This window comes from Chenopodium quinoa, unplaced genomic scaffold, assembly GCF_001683475.1.
Source record: "Chenopodium quinoa cultivar QQ74 unplaced genomic scaffold, ASM168347v1, whole genome shotgun sequence".
Lineage (NCBI taxonomy): Eukaryota > Viridiplantae > Streptophyta > Magnoliopsida > Caryophyllales > Amaranthaceae > Chenopodium > Chenopodium quinoa.
This window is the reverse complement of record NW_018742616.1, coordinates 898,214-922,736: the sequence shown is the minus strand read 5'-3', so window position 1 is coordinate 922,736 and position 24,523 is coordinate 898,214. Positions and strand designations below refer to the sequence as shown.

At 29.3% G+C, this 24,523-nt stretch overlaps 2 protein-coding genes and 1 long non-coding RNA gene across 3 annotated transcripts; 2 read left to right on the top strand and 1 right to left on the bottom strand.

The window, feature by feature from the left end:
• Positions 1–7,262: 7,262 nt before the first annotated feature.
• On the top strand, positions 7,263–8,822 carry LOC110721485 (cyclin-U2-1-like). Its single transcript, XM_021900639.1, has 2 exons — positions 7,263–7,854; positions 7,974–8,822. Exons 1-2 carry the CDS (start codon positions 7,463–7,465, stop codon positions 8,236–8,238), a joined length of 657 nt encoding a protein of 218 aa, XP_021756331.1. The 5' UTR covers positions 7,263–7,462; the 3' UTR covers positions 8,239–8,822.
• Positions 8,823–16,702: 7,880 nt separating this feature from the next.
• On the bottom strand, positions 16,703–17,913 carry LOC110721335. Its single transcript, XR_002511421.1, has 2 exons — positions 17,884–17,913; positions 16,703–16,912 (listed from the first exon to the last, which is right to left on the bottom strand). It is a non-coding gene; the product is annotated as an uncharacterized LOC110721335 (long non-coding RNA).
• Positions 17,914–21,718: 3,805 nt separating this feature from the next.
• On the top strand, positions 21,719–23,807 carry LOC110721334 (putative expansin-B2). The gene is made up of 4 exons (XM_021900472.1): positions 21,719–21,995; positions 22,234–22,346; positions 22,752–22,939; positions 23,164–23,807. The coding sequence occupies exons 1-4, from the start codon at positions 21,809–21,811 to the stop codon at positions 23,486–23,488; spliced, it is 813 nt and encodes a 270-aa protein (XP_021756164.1). The 5' UTR covers positions 21,719–21,808; the 3' UTR covers positions 23,489–23,807.
• The last annotated feature ends 716 nt before the right edge of the window (positions 23,808–24,523 follow it).

The following is a 24,523-nucleotide window of genomic DNA, read 5'->3' as shown; positions in this document are numbered from 1 at the left end:
TCTATATGTAACAACAGAAATTTCACTATTAGCTAGCCAGATTCGTCAACATTTATATGTTTCAATGCAACAACAAGATGCTACACGATTAGAGTGTTCGACATGGATGTATGTATGGATCGAGTGTATGTTCTAATCAAGTGAAGACTTGATGCTCCATTATCATTTGATATGGTGTTGAGTGTTTAATAATTATTGTCTGCCTCAAATTGAGGTTTTAAAGCATCATAATAGCAATGCTTTGACTTGTCATATACTGTAGTAGGAAATTAATTCATAATTAGGGCAGTTATGTCATTAATTTTATGGCCCATTTCTTAATAAACATCTGCCGGCATTCAAGAGCTTCATGGTTAATTCAAATTTTAATTAGTTTAATTAGTAAAATCTTTTGTAAAGTGATTGGAAAAAGTACATAAATTTAAACAAAAAATAATCTTACAGTAATTAATTAGCTTTTTGGTCAAGGCTTGAGACTTGAGAGTAGAGGGCCGGGGAAGGTGAAAGAACACCCTTACTCCCAAACAAATATAGTTGGTGGGTTCGAAATTGTGATTTCAAAGTTCGTTACAATGTGAGTTCTCCACCAAATCCCAAATTATTGGCTAATCAATATGTAGTATTACACTTGGCATACTTTAAGTGTCCAGACTATTTCAGATCGAGGTTGCACTTCTTTTGTTTTTAAATACTTGCTTCACTTTTCATTTTTGACTGTTTTTAAATACTTGCTCCAATTTTTTATTTGGAAAGTTTTTATAATATTTAATTCATTTCTCTCTATTAGTGGGACTCAATAAAATTATATTTTATTACCTTTAGATTCTCTCTCCTCCAATTTACTTTCCTCTAACCCCATTACCCCCACTACCTCCATATTTTATTAATTTCTCCAATTTCTCCTAAAACTCCGCGCATGAAGAAATGAAGCAAATATTTATAAACGGAGGGAGTAGTACGCAAGGCATATAACATAAAGTCTACCGAATAAGTTCCTGAACAAGCACTATACAACATCCTCTAATCTAACTTTTTTTTTTTGAAGGAATCCTCTAATCTAACTACATTTAAGCAATTTAGGGAGTACACAGTTATAATTTGTACTTCGTATTATTTTACACTCGTTCTTAGTTTAATTATACTCGCAGTTCGTTTTATTATTGTTATTTGATACGAGTATATTGCAAATAAAAAATATAAAATTAATGTTGTTTAATAAATAAAATGTTATGTTTTCAAAAAAAAAATGTTATTGTTTTAGTAATTTAGTTTGATTAATGATTTTCATTTTTTTTTTATACTGGGATTTTCGTTTTGATATTCATATTCATGAAAATTATATCTTTTTCACAAGCCAATATTATTTTGGAGTATACCAAATATAAAATAGTTTTGGACAATCAGATATTCAGATGTCCCTAAACCAAACCTTCTATTGTTCGTTTTGCGGCCAATTTTGGATGGGCCTTGAATTTGATCCAAAAGCCGCCTCTCACACTCCATTTACGCAAATTTAGGATTTATTGGGCCGATATAATGGGCTACACTTGGAATATATTGTTTCAATTTCGTATAGCAGATAGCGTACCACTTGGTCTATAATAAAAACCACTAAATGAAGCCCGTACGATGCACAGTTTGTTTGTATTTTTTCAACAAAATATTTTACTAAATATATATTTATGATAAAATTTGTGATATTCGCTTGTTTGCTATTTGAATTTTTTATTATAAAATGAATTATTAATTTTGTTTTTCATATTTATATAAAAATTCCTATAAAATAAAAAAGATAATATTTCATTTCACAAAATTTTATATGTAACTGGTCACACCGTGTGACGGGGATTACTTGGTCAAGGGTTACTCGGTTGGTCAAGATTTATTTAATCGATCAGGGGTAATTCGGACGGTAAGGGGTTACTCGGTCAGTATTTTGGTGTATCTCAGTCGGCCACACGATATGGCCAGCCACATAGAAAACGTGTTGATTTTATTTTTTTATAATTAATATAAAATTTTAGATTTAAAATAAATTGCAATTCTTTTTTCATTGGCTAAAATATAACTTTTTCCTATGTGATGTTCTGATAAATTTTTATTTATTATTATATTCCTACGTAGCGCTTTAAAAAAACTAATCTTATGTGATTCCTATTGTAGCGTTTTAGTGATATTAATCCTACGTGGCGGTTTTTTTTTTTTTATAATAATCCTATGTTGCGCTTTAAAAAAACTAATCTTACGTGGCATAATCCGATTGTAGCGTTTTAAAAATATTAATCTTACGTGGCACTCTAATAATTTTTAATAAATTAAAATCTTACGTGACGCTCTAAAAACTCGGGAAAAAACTCCCTTTTATATATATATATTAGATTTGTCCCATGACTTGTGCCAAATGCTACTCAAATTTTTTTTTATTAAAATATTATTAGTACATTTCCAAAAAAAAAAAAGAAAAAAAAAGGTACTTGTATAACTTATACTGTATTCTTTTGATGGAAAGCAAGTCAAACAACAATAGTAAGAACTTGATTGTCAAAAAACAAAAATAAAAAAAAAGTTGAGTTTATGACTGGGTCAAATTACAAATTTTTAAACAAAACTGTTTTTCCATCATTAAATCACCTTGTAGATGGGTTAGGTTGAATTTAGGATATAATTATATGTTTGCAGTAACTTACAAAAGTGATTTTAAGATTGTAAGACGCTATTACACATGTTTTTCAGGTCAAATAAGTTAGTGAATTGAAAGCTAAGGAAGCACTAGACTGTAATTTAAGCCCCGAAAAAAATGGGCTGTTCAACTAAGCCCACTTCAAATATTAAGAAGGACCATACAGATACAATACTTCGAACCCAGTCTTAAGATGGAAAATTCACAAGTTAAAAAATAATGATCGTGTTTAGGTGAAATTCTTTTATTTTCTTATTTGTCAATGTATAACTTTAATAATTAGTGTTTTTTTTTAAAAAATTATTAATAATTAAAAACTATAAATTGTTGATGTTCTGATGTTCTAAAATCATAAATCAAGACCAAAAATGGGTTTTTAAAGGAAGAATGGAGAATGTTTTTTTAAGGAAGAAAACTAGAGGAAGTATACCAAATTATACATGCACCAAGCAAAACTTGGTCTAGTCATTAGTGATAAGATTTGTCATTTCACAACCAAGAAGATTGTGGATCAAACCCAACTAGGAGCACTTTAGAATTAAAATTCCCTTATCCTTTCCGATTTCTCCCACTTCAAAGGATCTTGTCTACTAACCTGAGTTAGGTTGACTTGTGAGACATTTCAACCCAATAAATCCCTTCTCCCTGCCCAAAAAAAAATTATTATGCACGCACACATGCTTATATAGTACGGAGTACTGGACACAAAATTACTAAGGTGCTAGAGATATTTAATACCGACACCGACACGAAGCTCGTACTTAGAACATTCGGATGTGCAAAATTAGAAGATATTTTTCAAGCAACAAAATCAAAATATAAATGCTATGGAGATCATCGGGGACAGTACTTCTCAACCAACAAATCTGTTTTCCCGTAATAAGATCTATATTTCCCAAAGTTTTAATTTTTGAAAACATATCAAATCGAATAAAGAAGGGACCAATAATACCTCAGATTATGAAAGTTCGACTAACTTACATTATGAAGTTTGACTAACTTACATTACGTCGAAAGTAAAATAACTTTAACCTTTATAATTTTCACAAATGCGTACTTGAACATGTTAGTAATTAAAGATGCGTATTAAAATTCATTTTAAAGCCAAATTTTCAGAAACAAATACAGTATAGAGAGTACTTCGTATAAAGTATTACGAGTATAATATTTCATGATAATATGGATGAATTGATGATCTTATACTTTGTACATTACATTATTATAAGTTCATTTGCAAATTGTTGGTTGAGTAATAAGTATGGTGGGGTTGAATATATTGATATATATCAAATTGGATCAAACATAATTTACAGCTGTACATGTACTGAAGCCTTACTGTACGGATGAACTAACTATGTAAGCGAGTCTCTCGATCTCCACTACTCTTGTGATATGATATGTACCTGTGTTATGTACTCTGGTAACTCCCTATGCAATGCATGATGTTCTTCATTTAATTTTGATGGCCCATTATTGTATAATTATCGGGTTGCGTGTCATATGATCAAATAGGATTTAATTTGTATATTTACTTATGGTTGTAATTTGTACCTTATGTTTTGACCTTTCACATGCATCAAGGGTTATGCTAACATAATCATGCAATTCGATTCCTCACTTAAAATCGATTAGATTATGATTAAATGATATAGTATTGTACCCCGTAGTAATTTAAGATCATATATCATTAGGTGATGTTAGGGCTTATATTGACGCAAGGATATAACCAAAGTTATCCAAGTTCAAATCAGTAAAAGAATAAGTTCTGATAAGATTTAGTGAGTTTAGATAAGTTTGATAAGCTCGCGTAGTTAAGATTAGATACAATTAGATTTGAAAATTAGGTGAATACAACACACATTTTAAACCAATATTTTTAATTAGAGTCAAAGGCATCGATCTAAGCTTGAGAGTATTACTATGTAAGAAACTTGAACCTTACATCACCAAGGTGGGTGATCGACAATGTCAAGTACATTTTTCAAGCACTACTAAACCACCTCAACCTCACTTCGTCCGTGCATGAGTTCGTTCACTCATACAGTATAAAAAATCATCCAAGTCTTATAATATTCGAGTATTACAATACACCTTAAGAGAATAAAAGTATGACCATCATCTCTTGCCACCCCTCCCTCTTCCGTACATAAATACAACATATGGGCTCCCATGCAAAGGAAATTAAAAGAAACAGCTAATAATGGGGCTACTGGTAAAAATGCGCCCTTGCTACAAAGAAGTCAGAGAATTGTAACCAAGTTTTGCAACTATTCTTTGCATTCCATTTTTCTGAATTTCTGACTAATTTGTTGGGATCATAATTTTTTTTATGTCATCTTTTTTTTATCATTAATTCATACGTAGTATATTGTATGTTCATCTTCATAGTTCTCATTATTACACAGCTGGCTGAATTGTTCTTTATTTTGCAACTTGTATGTTAGAATCTTGGTTGTTTTTTTGCTTTGGGTTTTGCAATATTTGCATGTTCTCTTATTACATACTAGTATGATGAAGATACCTAATATAATTGTGTATGTGACACTATTATAATAATTATGATGTTATTAAATCAGATAAAATCTTTTGCATATGGTTCAATTTCTGTGATTAATCATCAAAGATATAATGTTACTAGGTATTAGATCTATTATCAGGTGAAAGGATTATTTTGATGTTAATTAATACAAGTATATTATTTCTCAAATCAACATGAAACTGATCTGATTCAGGCATGATTTTCATATGACTTTTCACATTAATTATTGAGTTTTATAATAATTGATGAAATATATATAATATTTATAGATTTTAACACAACTTGATCCGATTTGTATTACTCTGTAGTTTGTGCTTAGTTCATGCTTTTTGATAAGCAAAAATCTAATTATGCAAATTTTGCATCTGTTTAAGCCAGGGTGCTCATATGCTTGAATCTTGGCATTGAGATTTTGGAGAGTTATTGTAATAATGTCATAAATCAGGCAAAATCATCCAATTAAATCACAAGATACAATATGATCATCTTGTGATTTTAAACATTACAAGTTTACAACATATCTTTATTGTGCAATATAAATTCAATTATCACATAAAATGTAATGAACGAATAGATCTGTATATCAAAGATTAACTCCACGCCCCATTTACACCTTATATTTCTATCACTGGTTATTCATAAATTATAATATGCATTTGTGTTGTCAACAAGTTTATTTAGTATTTTCGGGTTTGTTGTATGAAGACGATGATTGACATTCACACACTCACACTCATCACATGAGACTAAGTATCATTTAATTCATTTTAATTGAGCACTCTTACCTCCGGAATACAACATAAATTAAAACATACATCAAAACATCTCATATAGCTACATAGCTAAGCATCAATTTATGCATTAAAAATTCCCAATTGGCACACATATAGGTCAAAACAGTTGTTGAAACACTTAAATAGATGATACTAGGAAACTCATCACAATTACAATTTATGTAATTGTAATTAGAGTGACTGTCATGTTAATTAATGAAATGAAGGAATCCTCATAGGAAGGTGGTCATGAATTCAATACTTTTTAATGAAAACTTGACCGAAAATTTTCAGATCTTTGCTCCCCTTCAATACTAATTGCACGTGTAGCTAGTTGTACACTAAGATGCACGTGTAACTCTTCACTCACTAGTCACCTTCACTCACTCCTTCACCCATCAATTTTTTTTTTTTAGTAAGTGTGTATCCATTTATGTGCACTCTTATGGAGTATTTAATACAACTAGCTTAAATTACGTACACTTTCATTTCATTTAATCATTGTTCCAAAAATTTAACAAAATTATAATATTGACAAAGGAAAGTTATTATAAATAAATAAATAAATAAATAACGATGATGATATACTTATTAGATAAAAATAAGTGCTTTACCTTGTTTGATCTCTCTAGATCAGGTAAAAGTCGTTTTTTATAATTGTATGAACTTTAGTCAGATCAAACAAAGATTTCTCCTCTAACTTTGGTTGATTCAAAGTAAAAACAAAGGAAAGTTAGACCTTTAATCTTATTTTATTTTATTATCAGAATAAGGATGGGGGGATCTGAACTTAAAACTTGTTACACACAGATATGCAGTCTTAATAGCTAGACCAAAACTTAATCATTAACCGAAAGCTAAACTTGTAAGTGATGAATTCTAGTAAAAATTACGGCAGAAATTATTGGTACTAAAGAATAAAAAAATGTGAGACAGAAATCTCTTGGCAGAATCCTTCTTTAAATGCAGTCAACTAGTTTTGGACCCATTCACCTTCAGAAGTATTGGCCTAACACATATACGGCCTTAAGCACACTGTCGGCGAGTCCATTTTCACCCCTCATTAAAACTTTATATTATACGATTTTATTGGCCCCTCCTTGAGATTTTATATGGATTTTCATGCTTAGGACTTGTATTTTTCATTAAAAAACAATACTCCTGTCTGTACTACGCCTTTTGTATAGGGTGGCATTTTATAATTTTTTTTAACAAAATTCTACCTATTTTTTCTAGTTTCTACCCACCTTCTCATATCGTTTGGACCTTATTGTATAAAATATTGAATTAAAATAATTAATTCGTACATTACCAAATAATGGTCCTTTCCCACTATATATAACTTCACCTCTCCCTTTCAATTTCATTCCAAGCATAACAAACCTCTCCAAAAATAATTTAAAATTTTTTATTTTTCGCCGTCGGTCCAATTTTTGTAACAAAAAAAAAAGTCGTCCAAATTACCCTACAATGTTGAATATATCTCCAAGGAAATTAAGGTCGGATCTTTATTCACACCACGATGAACCCGATATGCCCTTAGTGGTATCAGTCTTAGCGGCCTTGATAGAGCGACACATGGCGAGGAACGAGAGGGTATCTCATAATTCTAGACGGGTACTAGTGTCAAAAGACGCTAGAACCCGTGTGTTCGATGCCCTTGAAGCACCGGATATGACAATTCAATCGTTCTTGGAACGGATATTCCGTTACACTAAGGCCGGACCCTCCGTTTACGTGGTTGCCTACGTGTACATTGATAGATTATGTCAAAATTACCCCGATTTCAAAATTAGTCCTAGCAATGTCCATAGACTTCTCATTACAACCATCATGGTATCATCCAAATACGTCGAGGACATGTAAGTAATTTCACTAATTCAAATTCCTCTGTTTAATTTTTCTTCCCTAATCAAATTTTTTTGAAGGGTAGGAATAAAATTCAATTTTTTGACATGGGTTATTGTTAATTTTGTTACAGGAATTACAGAAATTCATATTTTGCAAGAGTAGGAGGATTGACAACCAAAGAAATGAACAAATTAGAGGTTGATTTTCTATTTTTAATGGGGTTTAAATTACATGTAAATGTGAGTGTTTTTGAGAGTTATTGCTGTCATTTGGAAAGAGAAGTTAGCATTGGAGGAGGATATCACATTGAAAGAGCATTAAGATGTGCTGAAGAAATCAAATTGAGCCAATGTGTTGATAAAAGATATGGTCAAATTGCTCGTATAACTTTATAACCCAAGATCATAAATATTATGAAATGTATAGTTTTTGTATATTCTTTGTAATTTGTCTGAATATAGTAGAGTATTTTCTACATTTGCTTGAAGAATTGGATGCTAAGATCACTCCTAGTAAAACATATGGAGTACAATGGAACAGGGCTCAATGATGTTACGCGATCGATTTAATTACCCTTTTTAAATTGATGGTAAGATGCGATTGGATTCTTCACGGGTCAACTCAATCCGAATTTAATGTTGAAAGCTTTGAAGGAGGGGGGAATAAAGAAATTTCACGCCCTCGAGAACCTTTCTATACATACAAGGGTTGTATTAATTGGATAATTTGTACTTTTTTATGAGGCATAAAGTAGTAAGGTTTGAAAGTCATGAGTCAATTCAACTCAACTTTTACTTGTACGTTAGACCTTTGAGAAATGGGGTAGGTTAAGGAAAACTTCATCCCGTTAATTAACCTTTTCATACAATGATTGTATTGAATGCCTTGTAAACATTTTTATAAGACATAAATTAGTGAGGTTTGAAATTATGATATTCTAGTCTTTGTTGCTTTTGTCATTATTCTACAGAGTATATGTTAAAAAATTTGGTGGTTAAATTTTTTCGCACAAAAAGTCAATAATATATTTTTATGAAAATATCATGAACTACATTTGAATGCAAATTAAACTAGCAATACATCATGTCACTTTATTTAAAGAAAATTAGTGGCTGAAGTTTGTGATAACATAAAGTGAAAGTGATTGTTATATAAGAAATTAAGAATGGATGGAGGTGGCGTGGTAGGATAGGACAATTTATGAGTCAATTGAAATTGTATAAGAAACAATTATATCATGTCATTCGGTTTTTGGCGTGTGGGCACACTTGTAGGTCATAACATTAATTACAAATTAGTTACAAGTAGCATATGATGTGATGAATTCTCGTAAAAATAGTGAGTTTACAAGTACTTGATAGGAAAAGATTATGAGATAACTTTAGAAGAGTGGATTAATCGATTACCCATAGTGGTAGATGCACTTAAAAGGTCAAAAATAATTTTATTTTTTTCCTCATCCGATGATATATTATTGAAGAATGCATACAGATTTTACAAAAACCAAAAAATTAAAAGAATGAAAAAAGTTAAAAGAGAAAAAAAAATACATTGGGTGATGATAAAAGTTGCAAATGAGTACAACAAAATTCCATCTTCGTATAAATTGTCACTTATTCATTGGCGCAATATAAAATCCGACTCATCATTTTTTTATTTCTTTGGCGTAATATAAAATCCGACTCATCATTTTTTTATTTCTTTGGTTGCAACCTTTACTATCTTCAAAATATCTTTGGGTGCACTTAACTCAAGCACATTTGGGTGCGTGTATTTGTACTATGTAAGTATTTAGTCTCAAATGTCATCAGATTCAACAAACGTGCAACATCAATAAGGACAATCAACTATGGTTCTAGTAGATCATCAAGTTTATATATAGCAATAATGTTGATTGAGTGTTTTTGGAAACATCCCCAAGTTAAAAATCGCCTTATTTGGGGACTTGTAGTCTTCTACTCATATACATGTATACACTCTAGGAAGTTGATGCCTTTAATTATTGATGGCCTTTTCAAATAGTATGGACCGCTCTAATCAATGAGCTACTTCGTATTAACACTAGTTTTGTACTAGAAATCAAAGTGTGGTTATATGGTTCAATCTAATTTAGATTATTCTATGTGAAGTCAAGTATCTAGAAGATATTATTATAAATGAGTAAGCACCAAAAACTTAAGGGTCAAGTTGGGTTAATCAACTTTCTCGAAAAATTCATCCTAGGTTATAGGCAAAATAAGGCAAACAAATATCATGATGGTTGTATGTATGTCACTAAAACTTAATGTTTAATTAGCTAGCAAGTTTATACTATGTATATGCTATGCCCTTTATTGTTGAATTAATCTAAACTTATTTTTCCTAAAATGAGTAGAAGTAAGGTGAACAAAACATAACTTAAGTTTCGCATATTTAAAATTAGAAAACATATCATTTAATCCATATCAATATTACTATCAAATCATTCCCACCAATGATGTAGTGTGTATATATACATACTTTTCCTCCATTTAACAGAAAAGTTCAATCACTCACTCTTGTGGTTGTGGCTATATTAATTATTGTAAAACATCTATCTTAATAATACAATCTTGTGGTACCTTCTTTCATATTCTTAAGAATAAACATTATAAAATGAAACTGTACATACATATTGATGATGGTATTAACACTAATTAAATGCATCTAACATATCAATAATGACATGTAAAACTACAAAGATAATGAAAAAAAATGCAAAAGATGGTGGGAGGAAAAGAGCAAAGTACGGCGTTCATGCCACTTGCTAAAATGGGACCATAATATAAGATTATGTACCTACCATAAATAACCTATGCTAAAGCCACTCGTGTTGTTGGAACGACTCACAGCTAGCTAAGCTATGTAACAACTTACAACTCTCTAAAATAATCAACCAAGTGTTATGCTAGATGCTATTCATAGATGTAAAGTATCTCGTGAGTTGTGATATCTTCAAGCCATTTGTTTGAGGGTTGGGAGTATGGTCTAACACTTTTCCTTTCAATTATGAAATGAGGTAGATAGGTCATTGATATAAGAAATTCTTGTCACGGTTTCGCTCCAAAAACCTGTGGATTAGAGCGATGAGAGATCGAGAATCGATTAATATGGTATCAGAGTTGAGGTTGGGTCATTATAATTTCGAGCGCCTTTAATTGTAACCACATAGGTGCAATTATAAGTTTGAAATTTTAATGGAATTGAAACAAAATCATGGGGTAAGAAAATTTAGGGTAGTATTGTTGATACACCAAAAGTAGGAGCGTTCAGACCCTATGCGGAAAAACTCTTAAGTTATCTAGCTTTGGAGAAGGTGAGTGAAATTAACTTATAAGCTTAAAAATCTAGCTATTACCATCAATTAGGTTTGGAATGGAATGTTGTCATGTTCTCAAAGTGAACAACTCTCCTCATTCTTAAAGGGTGCATCTCTATTCCATTTAGAAAGGCTATACGCCTATACGTATAGATTGAGAATATCTTTCATAGTATATAGAAATAAAAAGTCTACACGAGTACATGTAAGAAAAAAAAAATTGTCATTATTCAATAAAATAGAAGTAGACAAAACTAAATAAACATCTTATAACAGAAAGTGAGTAAATATAAAAGAAATCGGGGAGCAATATATTTTTATAAGGATATATGGAATGCAATACGATGTTGCACGGCTACTTCCAAATCCTAATTAATGTTAATTATCTGAATTAACACAATAATGATAAAATGCATAGTTATTTGTCTTGTAGTGCGTGTGTGAGAAAATTGACTCTTATCCTTTCATTCTTACAGACAATGTTGTTGAGCTATGTGGAGATAATTGGACTTCCCAAATTCTCACATTTTTTATTCCTATTACAACTCACTCTGCTTCCTTACAACCCATCTTTCATTAACAAACCATAAGTAAACTATTGTTTCTAATTATATGATCCTACCTTTATACCACGAGTAAATATATATAATAACATAAAGAACCGACTTAAAAATTTTAGTGTAAAAAGTCATAAATGATAAATAATATAGACAGAATTTGATTTCACGTTTAAAGTACCACTCCAAAGATTTTAACCTATTAAGCTAACTTGCGTTGAATTATATGGTTCAAATATCGGGTAAGGACAATGTGCTCGACTACAAAGTTCTTTGAGTTTTGTTATTCAATTATGGGTTTAACACTAGACCATGCATTAAGAAGCCAACAGTCACCAAGTTAGTATTATATTGCTTATACCTCTAGATTATTATGGACTCAACATTATAATTGTATGAAATCGCATTCTTTGGAATTGATATGTAATAGAGATGGATTAGCCAAAAAAAAAAAAAAAAAAAAAATACATACATAGAACAACATAACCCAATAAAAAGACAAAAGTAGTCATAACATGATTAGTCTTATGTTAAACAATGATTAGATTAAAAATCAGATTCATATGAATCGTATTAGTATATACAAGTATCTCCAAAATGATTGTTGCCACAACATTATGTCTACCATGCTTTTGATCAAACAAAACTAGTTTATACACATTTCTCAGACATTCACCTAACTTAGATATTATTGTGTAATTATTTAATTGATTAGGCAATATATGGTCATAATTAATTAATTCTATGAACCCCAAAACACATTTTTAAGGAATTAAAACTAATATAGTTAAAGATAACATGATTAGGAGACCATAAGACATTAGTATATTGACTAATTAAGACGGTCTAAAATGTCGTAATATACATTGTATAGTAATGATCAAAAGTTGATTGATATCCACAAAAACAAATAAAAGTGTATATTCTTCAATATATACGTTATTTTGAAGGCAAAGAGAATGAATCTAGCAGATTATAGGAACTAGGAAGGTAGCTCGTACTTCCCAAACAGCTTCTTATGTACTTAGTTTCTATATTTATACCTTGAAAATATTGTAATCGTATCAAGCAATAATCTTTAACGACTTTAAAGTATGTTTCTATAATTAGCAAAGGTTTTTTTGTTCAAAGTACCAAGAATATTTGACAATAATTCACCTAGTACTCTTTATTCCAAACAAACAGATTATGTAACTACGTGGTACATCACTCACGTACTTCACCCGGGATGAGTTTTATGAACGTAGAGTAAAATACATTCTAATGTTTGGTTGGGCATTTTATTTCAAGAAACCTCATATCATTGGTTAACTCCATTACCCCTACAGTTTCATATCCACATACCTCCCTACGATTCTAAATCCGTTCCACCCAAGATACAAACCAAATTAAGTACAAGTTAGTTCTAGTTTCAAATCAAACAAATATAGCAAGGTGCGAGGTTCAATCCATATCATCCTTTATTTAAGTCCAATTTACTTAAACGATTCCTAAATTAAATACAATTATAGGGAAAATTATAGACTTGAAACAATAAATGTCGCGGAGTAAATAGTTAAGTTGGTAAAAATTTAGTAAAATAATGTCCAAAATCTGAAATCGAAACTCATAAATAGCATTGTCTTTGTTAAAAAAACACACACAACCTGGAACACTATTGGCACTTTGGCAGCAGCACCCATAATATTTTTAAAAAAAAGCCCAGCCATGTTTAAAGTCCAACAACGCATAGCAAGCCCATAAACTAAGCAGCCACGAGCCCATGCAGATCATGGGCTGACTTAGGACCAAGTCATACCACTACAAATTTTTACCTAGACTCTAGTCTAGGATGAAATCCCTGCACCCCCTTGCAAACGACGTCGCATCATTTCTTTCACCTTCAAACTACAGGACAATCTAACTTGATCTCCATCTTACATCTTTGTTGATCTCTCTGCCGTTTCTACTTCTCCGTCGATCACAAAATAACTTTCGGTAGAATTGCTACATTTGCATGCTTTAGATATATTTATGAATTGCAGAGATTATTGTGTATTGATTTGATCAAAAATTGATTGTCGTAACTTACGATCAATTAGTTCAACAAGCAAATAACGAGCTTAATCAAACAGGCAAGCCATATCAAGAAACTAACACAAAAATTATAAAAATAATTTGATCCAATATTTCCAGATTTTTTTTGTGGGATGAAGATCTGGAATTATATATGCTAGTTTACTGTTGTGGTGGAGGCGATGACGACGCAACTAAAGTTGTGGATTACTTATTGTTCCAATTTTTAATTTACTTTGTAGTTGATGCCAAATATGAAAGTAATAGAGGGGGAGAAGAAAAAGATGAAGAATGAAGCTTAGAGGATTGTAGAGTATTAAGAAAGAGAGAGAAAATTATGAAAACTAAAGCTGAAGAAAAGATACCAGAAACACCGTACCGTACTGTATAATGAATTTGTTCATGAATGAAAGACAAACATAAATGAACATATTATATTTTGTAATTGAATATTTAATTATGGTTTGATAAAACATTTAATTATTTTCATAGATGATTAAAAATTTATAAAAGTTATCTTTTTTGTATTATTAAAGGAGTTTGAGGATAATTATTGAGGCTTATGTGAAAAATAAACATATATTAAAAATTTGTGGAGTGTATAAAGTATATAATATTTATACATATGAAAATGAACATCAAATAATATATAAATGAACATTTTTTTATCATTTTCATGAAAAGCTATAGAAAATCAAATTGTTTTTGAAATTCCTTATTAAATATGTAGAAAATATATAAAGATCGAAGATGGAAAAAGTGTGGACATTTATCAGAAATCTAATGATCGTCTATTAATATGCGAATAATGATCATATACTAATATATAAATGAACATTTATCAAAATGAAAATGAACATTCAACAAAAAGAATGTATTGTAGTTCATCAAGTAAACACTATAGGTTGTGCAATATGAGTTTGTTCTCCTGTAGCTATTGATTTCACTATATTGTCAATATACCCATAACTTGATGTACATGTATAAATATGACAATGAACATGCATCCATTTCTAGATGAGCATATTTCAATACAAGAATGAACATTTATTAAAATATCCTGAAATTAAAACAAAAATTAACAAACATCTTGACCGTGCATTTAAATTATGGGATTGAACAATTGCAATACTATATGTATAAACATCTACTAAAAAATCGAAATCTACATCTATTAATATCCTGGCTATGTATCTACATGAGAATAAGCAAAAGGCTTTGATAAGAACATCAAATTTATTTATAAGTAGTTTAAATATAATAAATATGAACATTAGACGCTATATATATATGATAGGAAAAATAACACATGAAAAACTATTAAAAAAAAACAATATATACATAAAAATGAACCTAAAAGAGTATAGAAACTAACGTGATCAACATATTATATAATGAGCATCTACTCACATATAAATGAACTTATATTGGAATGATAATGAACATGGCATAAAATTAATGAGCATTAAAAAAATATATGTGGTTAAACATATAAAGCTCTACTCAAATTTTTTAGTATCTTACTGCTTGCATAAAATATACTTTTATCTTAGGCATGACATACAAATGATACAGGCAGGCTAAGTAGTAAGTACTACATATACTTAATTACCTACTACTCCATACTATACATAAAAAAGAGTACGTATTTGTAACAATCAATACACATTATTTACAAAACGTGAATGAATGTCTATCAAAATTGAAATAATAAACTTATCAAAATAAAAAATGAACATTTATTAATACAAAAACGAACATTTATTAATACGAAAACGAACATAAACCATGTATGTATCAATATCGCAATAAATATATATAAAATAAAGTGATCTTGTATCAATATGGAAATGAACATTTATCAATATGAAAATGAACATTAATAAAGTTAAAATAAAAATAAAATTAAAATAAAACTACTTTAAGAAATTTTTTTGATTAGGGAAAGAAAAAGAAAGCAGCTATGCTTATGATAACTGTCAATTAGAAAGACAAAATAGAATTAGAGACTAAAAAATTTAAGAGGGACAAAAATTGATGGGAAATTCAATCAATGAAATTTTTGTTGATTGAATTTCCATGGAAATTACTAGTAGAAGAAAAAATCACACACTTCTAAGTTACATAAATTTAATGTTAATTTTGTCGTATTTTCAATATATATGTGTATATGTCTATTTTAATGATAATCATTGGTTTGTATTTGTTCATATGCCTTTTAAATAGTGAACAAATTTTATTATATGTTAATGTGTAGAGTTATAAAGATGTTCAGTTATGTAATGATAAATGATCATTTATGTAGATATATATGTTTTTTAATATAATAATAATATAATTGAACATTATTGATATTATATTTGTTTATTATAATTATTGCAGCCGATAGTAGAAATGCTCAAGATACTCTTATTGTTTCAAGGAATGTTCACGCTGCTTCTAGCTAGTGCTTCAACAAATGTTCAAGCTACTACAAGTGTTTCAAGAACTGTTCAAGCTACTACTAGTGTTAGTTCTAAGAAGTGTTCGAGGTGGTTTAGGACATACTTCTATTAAGTATGATAAGTTCTTAGTCTTTTTTTATACAAATGTAGCTAAGAGGTTCACTAGTAATGGTAAATGAGGGAGTACATTAGGAAACCATAGCTTTTAAATTACTACTTTCATGAGACTGCATTTTATATTTTTATCATGTAATGGATCTAAGGTTGTGTTTCTATTAAGCAATGTTTTCTTTCAACCTTAATATTGTTAGTGATGTAAATTATTTGCAAATGAACATTTCATAGATACAAAACACCGAGTTGTTAAATATGTTAAAAAAAAGAAATACTAGCTATTTAACATACAATATTAAAAAAAGAAATATCAAATTCTATTAAAAAAAATAGAAATACCAAATAAAGACTCTTAAGCGAGTAAAATCTATAAGTTCTATTGAACACATATAAGAACATATATCTTTGTATAAATGAACATATATAAATTTATAAATGAACATGTAATACTACTCTTTTGTAATTTTTCTTGATAATCTTTTGTTGATCCTACATTCAGTGTTTTCTTCAAAAGCATTAGTTGAGTTGTGTATTGCATCCTCAGCTTCCTGATTTGGTCTACCTGTTGATAAAAATGAATATATAATATAATATTAATTGTTATTTAATAATATATAAATGAACGATATATTTTAAGTAAATGATCATTTGATGGACTAACATTATTTGGGTTTAAGTCACAAATCCATTTTTTATTTTGATCACCAGTGAATGTTTCCATGTGTTTCATAATGTAAACTTCACAATTTGTGTAATCCTCATTGCCACTTTAAATGACACATCACTACAATATAGATTATATCAATTTATATGAAGAAAAAGAAAATGTTCAGTATGTATTTCATATATGTTCATATATGTATCTACAAATGAACATTATTTTTAATATAAATGGCATATTGTTTTACAGGTAGATGCTCATATATGAATTATAAAATATGAATAGCATATCCATCTCTAAATTCCATCAAATGTTTCACTTAAAATGGTATAAAACTATAATCTAACTTTGTTTATTATGCATTTAAAAATGTTCATATATGTATGTAAAAATGCTCATAATATTTAAAAATAATGAACATATTAATAAATGTAAATGCACATATATAAACTATTAAAAAAACATTTGAATGTATTACCAAGTTTTGTATGCATGCGTTCATAATGTTTTATACAAATCAATAACACATATTTAAAATAAAAAAAAAAATCAAATCTGAATATGTTAATAAATACATATTAACATGTAATTATAGGTAAACATGTGAATATTTTCATAATATGATATGAAAATGAACATATAGTGCTTTATAATTGTTCATTTTACCTAAGCATCCGAGACACTATTTTTACATCTGCAGCCTTAACGCTTGTATATCTTTGAAAGTGTTGGATCTACAATAGGAGATTTTTGTTCGCCGGTTTTTTTGTAGAGGTGTTTCACCATCATCTCAATTTTTACATTATAAACCATTTAATAATTTTTTTTTAATAAATTCTTGTAAATTTAAGAAGTTTGAGTAATATACTTACATTTTTGAAGAATCGTTGTTTCTGTTCTCTAAAATAGATTTCTCCAAACTGAAAAATGAAATTGAAGCAAGTAGATGTTAATTTTACTAATTATTCGAAATAATCACTTTGAAATTGATGAATTATTAACATAAATACTTACATATATACATTTTCAGTTATTAAACTATCAATTTGTTTCCTGAAACACAATCACAAATAAATTCTCAAAAAATTAGTTTTTTTTTTTTTTTTAAAAAAAAATAAATAAATTATATGAACATTTATACTTACTCTTTTGATTTTCGCTACTTTTTTTCGGTGAAATTTGCTTCGGTTGTTTGACTTCGTCTCTAATGTCCGCCATGGTTGAAGTTTTAAAGCTTAGATGAGAGAGATAATGGAGAGGGAAAATAAAGAGAGAACAAGATGTTTTTTTTTTTTTTTTTTTTTTTTTTTTTTTTTTTTTTGGGTATATATATTTGTGGGGTAGAGGAAGTTACTGAAATGTTTTTAGGATTTTAGGAAGTAATAGTATGCTGCATTTTGTGAGGGTATAGTACTGCAGAAACTATGAAAGTAGGTAGATGGGGGAAGGGGTGTTAAACGATGTGTTTAGAGAGGGGTGTAGGGGATGATGCCTAGACTAGAGTCTAGCCATAAATAATTAGTCATACCACATCGTGCTGACCCACAAAGCCCATAATAAAGATCCGATTTATTATTGTTATCATTTTACGGCCCAACTTTTAAAAGCCCGATTATAAACAGATCTTGTCATTTGTCATTCTTGTTAAGCTTACCACTCCGCTCCCCAAGTCCATAGACTCCAATACTCCATTTCCATACTCCGTACTCCATACTATAAAGTATTCATAGGCACATGGCAAAGTTTCCCTATACTAATTTCCTCCGTTTTATTTTCGTTGTAATATTTGAATTTTTTTATTTACACTTGTTAATTTGATTATCTTTGTTAATTTATATGTTGAGCAAAATATAGCCAAGTGAGATCATGTTAGATGTGCCTCATCAAAATTTTCACAATATCAATTTTTATATTTATTAGTTATTACTTATAATTAAATGTACAAATGATTAAAGCTGTGTATTGACAAGTTTGAAAATCAAAATACTGCAACTGAATGATAATAGAAGAAGTACAATGATTAAAGCTGTGTATCAATTGCAACATTATTATACATACTCTTACATTTAATTTTTTTCTTGATTTTTTTTTTGACAAAATGGTTAGTAACAATTAAATTTGGACAAACAGAAAGGCTTATTTGTTTGTTAGTATTTACAAATAGCATCTAAATCAAATCACTTCATGTTGACTTCATTCACATAGCTCAAGCTATTGTATTGCCAATAAAACTTTCAAAATTTTGAAAATTTACACAGTCCATGGATAATTATACCAATAAAAATCTTTGTTATAAATAATTTAGGTCAAACCCAATAGAAGCCTTAATGTTTAGGTAATTTTTATTTTATAAACAAAATTGCAAATTGAAATATAATTCATGTATAACTCTAAATTGGCGGCAAAAAAATTTCGAAATGCATACAAGGCCCTGTTCACTTCACCTTAAAAAAAATAATATTCAGTAAAAATAATTTCATTTCAGTAAAAATAATTTTAGCAAAAATAAGTTCAATTCATTAAAAATAATTTCTGTTCAGTAAAAATAAGTTCAGTTCAATAAAAATCAGTAACTTTAAAGAGGAAGTATAACATAAAATCAGTAAAAATAATTTAAGTTCAGTAAAAATTAATTTCAGTTCAGCAAAAATAATTTAAGTTCAGTAAAAATAATTTAAGTTCAACAAAAATAAGGGGAAGTGGACGGGGCCTTTCAAGTATGCCATATACAATAGATTTAGTCATCTTAATTATATCACTAAAATCAACAATATTTGGATTGACTAACCTTGCCAATACAATACAAATCCGAATACAATTCTCGATTATGTATGAAAACCTGCTAATTTGTAATTTAGGCATAAAACAATCTTGGTCCTACTAGAAGTCATGGTTAATTAAGTCATTAATATTTATCAATGAATATGGAAGACTATGACTATTTGTATCTAGTGTTGAAATGAGTCACATTATTCAGTAGACCAACTACCACAATATATGAAAAGATCAAGTTGGAAAATAATTAAAATATATGTCACTTTTATCAACCGTCAATAACCACCATTAACGGCAATTTCACCGGAGATTATTTTCTATCGTATCACTTTATTTATTTATATAAAATGGCTTTTTCGAATTGAAAAAAATTAAAATAGTACGTACCACGTACTTGACTCAAGTCACCTATTTGAGGAATTGAGGGGTCAATTATATAAATTGGACAATTAGTCGTGTGATAATCAAAGGCCCACAAACATCATTTCGTAATTTAAGTAAGGAAATTTTGCATTAAGAAGTCAATTTGATGCATAAGTTATTTATTACCACAGTAACGCATATGATGTTACAGTAAATGTTTCACTATTTAAACAGTTCAAAAATGTGATTTTCATTTACCAATTACAGAAACAAAAAATAATTGGCTATGTTCAAGCAATCAAGTTCATTGTTGTGTTTACAAGTACGAGTAGTTGTTGTTGTAGTATTGTACAAGGGCCTCTAATATTCATAGTACGAGTAGTTGTTTATTCTCTTATGTACTATGTTCTCATATAGTCGAGTAGTTTTCATGTTAGAATATTTCAATTCATTTGCAACATTCGGAGTATATTTATTTTCTCTATTTCTTTATATTTGTAAATTTGGGTGAAACAATGGAGGAAAATATAGGTGGTTGTGGACTGTGGAGAATAGAATTTACTACTCGTATCTTTTTAAGTAGTATTGATATACTATGAAGAATTGAATTTAAGATTGCGATATTTGAATAGGTTTCGCTTGTCAATCATTCTCCGACTTTATAATTTTTTTTTCAATCCCATCCACTATAACCTAAGTTGATAAATGTCAAGCAAAATAGCATTGCATCATTATTTGATTACGTAGACTCAACCACACACTCAAAACGGTTGAAACAAGAGACACAGTTCCACAAATTTTGCCAAGCTACGTACACGAACCATATCCCTATCGTTGGAATTGCCCTAATAACCTTCAAATCTTGCGTCAATTAGACTATTAGTTGTTTGGTTCATATGCACAACTAGGTTAAAATATAAAACTGGAAAATAAATATCATAAGGTATATATAGTTTACTTAAAAATTTTGCACAAAAAAAAAAAAAAAACGGGAATATATATCACAAGGTAATGACAAGTATCATGAAAGAATTTGCTTTCATTATAAGTTAAAATAGATTTGATAGGTAAACGTAAATTATTAGAGGTGTGAAAGGTTCATATCTAAATCACATCATGTCACACATTTAATTTCTAAGGGTACAAAAATCAATTTGAGTGAAATCAAAAGATTGCGAAAATTATGCATATTTCATGGAATCGTAAATAATTTAAGAATATGGTGCACTAAAGTCAAGTCATTAAGATTTACTTTCCATCTTTGCTGCTACATTAATAATTTTTATCTTATTATATATGTCATGTTATGCATGTTTAGGGTTTACTTTCTAACATAATATTTTATGTGCACATGCTAGAAAATGAAGCCTTTAGATGGTACACAAATTAAATAATTAAAAAAAAACTATCATGCATTATTTTTTAAATTAATGTGTTGATGGTGACTTATACTGATTTCCCACAATTAATGGCTAAATTAAGATGATGACGAAGATCACAATTCTTCCTCACTACACTATAAAAAAGAGTGAGTTTCTACCAGTTTTTATCACAAAGTTAAGTACTAAGGTTTAGTATTACTATCAAATATAGTATATACTACATTGTTCCTCTTATACTAATTAATTAGCCAAGTAATTAATTAAACTCATAATAATAATGGCTCTTCTTTCTCATTACCTCTTTTCTTTAGTGTTTGTTTTGGATTTTGCTCTTCTTTTTAATAGTTGTCTTTGTTTCAACCCTAAACTTTTGAATGTGTCCAAATATTATCATGACTCTTATTCCAATTGGTACCCTGCTGGTGCTACTTGGTATGGAAGTCCTGATGGCGCCGGAAGCGATGGTAAATTTTTTACTCCTTTTATGGTTCACCATTTCCTTATATTTAATACGGGTTGTCTAATATGTGACTGACTTTTATGAGATAATTAACAAGACGTGTGATTTATATGTTAGTTACAAACTTCTTTAACTTGTTTTGAGGGAAATACCTAATTCATCAAAAATAATCTTAGACGAAACACACATTGTTTGTTGTACTAATTAATAACTATATGATGTATATCACTATATATACGTAGGTGGAGCGTGTGGATATACAAATACGGTGGATAAACCTCCGTATTCTGGCATGGTTACAGCAGCTGGATCCTCATTATATAACTTTGGTGACGGATGTGGAGTTTGCTACGAGGTTAGTCTTTTTTTCAAATATATATATATATATATATATATATATATATATATATATATATATATATATATATATATATATATATATATATATATATATATATATATATATATATTTTGTGTGTGTGTGTTTAGAGAGCCACAAGAGTGGATTGAGAATCAATTTCAGGATATCCTAGGGAGGAAGCTCTAACCATTTGAACTACCCTCTAAGTAAAGCACTATAATTTTTGTACTAAATAAACAAGTTTATTGTATCATTGTTTAATCGTACAAGAATCCGTGTTTTTAATGACCCCTTAAAAAGTCGATAAATATACCAATTGACAATATCGTCTTTATGTATATATGAAAATTTGATGGTATAAAATTTATTATCATTAATTTTTTTCGGATGACCTACTAGGTAAAATGTACGGAAAATGAAGCATGTTCGAGAAAACCAGTGACAGTGACGATAACAGATGAATGTCCAGGTTGCCCTTCGGACGAACCTCATTTCGATTTAAGTGGAACAGCTTTTGGAGCCATGGCTAAGCCTGGCCAAGCTGAAAAACTACGAGATGCTGGCGTGCTTCACATCCAATACCAAAAGTAAGAAACTACGAGTAATTAAATCAAATATGTCACTTTTCGAAAGATATTCTATACAACGATTACATAATGTACCATATAAGTTGTACAACCATTTCACAACCCCTAAGACTTTTGAGGGGTTGGGGAACCAATTTAAAAGAATAATAAACTATGTCATTATTTTATTGAATATAAGATGTATAGTATAATTAATTTAGTTTTGAAAATTATAATTGGTGCAGGGTAAAATGTAACTATCGAGGAGTAACCGTGGAGGTAAGAGTGGATCCGGGTTCGAACCCGTACTACTTTGCATCAACAATTGAGTATACGGATGGTTTGGGAATAGAAAGTGTGAAATTGAAGGAGCAATCTGGTGAATGGATCTCCTTGAAACAATCGTGGGGTGCAGTTTGGGAGCTGAATGCAGACAATGGTCTTGATCCTCCTCTGTCTTTGGAATTAATTGAAGCTCAATCTGGAGACACTCTTACCTTAAACAATGTCATCCCTAGGGGCTGGAACCCGGGCCAAACTTACCGTTCTCATGTTAATTTCAATAACTAATACAAAGTCATTAGGAGACTATTCGCATCATGGTTACATTTAACTTGTCTATATATGACGAGACTTGTCATTTATGATATATAGTGGTGTGTGTATTGTATGTTGGTTGGATGTAGGTTGTGGAATGCAAATTGTTCCCCCCATCCCCTATAATCTTGAAAATAAATTTTTACTTTTGTTTACACTTTTTTCGTGTGCTTTACTTCCAGTATCATTTTGTCTAAAAGAGAGTGTGTCATTTTCAAAGTGTTATAAGAAAGACAAATATAGTTTCTTTTATGTACTTAATCTTATTAGCAACAATTTATATGTAGCTACATCTCTTATTTAGTAGTTGTATGTACCATGAAGTAAAACTCAAAAAGGTTAAATAAATCTATGTTTTACCATTATTTTTTAGGGATTGTATTATACCAAGTACATCATAATTAAAGATACTTCATACTAGATTTAAAATTAAACTTAATACCAAGTAATAAAAGCTTATTGATCAATTTACATTTTAGTAAAAAGGTAAGATACAATGTGAAATTAGACACATCTTCTTTCAAGATCCTCTTGAAAACTTTGCATATTTAGTTATTTACAATTGAACTTTGCTAAACAAGGCCTAGTAGGCATTTTGGGCCCATTGAGTGAAAAAGGATACAAAGCTGAATTAAAACGGCTTTGCCCACTGGGCTTTTAGTACATATATTCTCAATTTTTTTGACAGAATATATTCTCAATTTTAATCCTCAAGAATTCAGTTGAAGTTTTAATGTACATTTTTGCATTACATACAAGATTGTCTTGATTGTAAGTCCAAACAAAATAATTTTATACACAATCAAGAAGTTTTAGATAATATTGCTTAAAAATAAATAATAATAAAAAAAAAAAAGTTTAGATAATATAAGTCCAAAAAAATAAGTTTCAATAAATTCAATACTCGCACAAATTTAAACAAAATAATAAGTTCTGATAACTCATAACAAACCAAAGATAATACACGCTAAAAACAAGTTTGATATAATCGACAAAGTAAAATTAGCC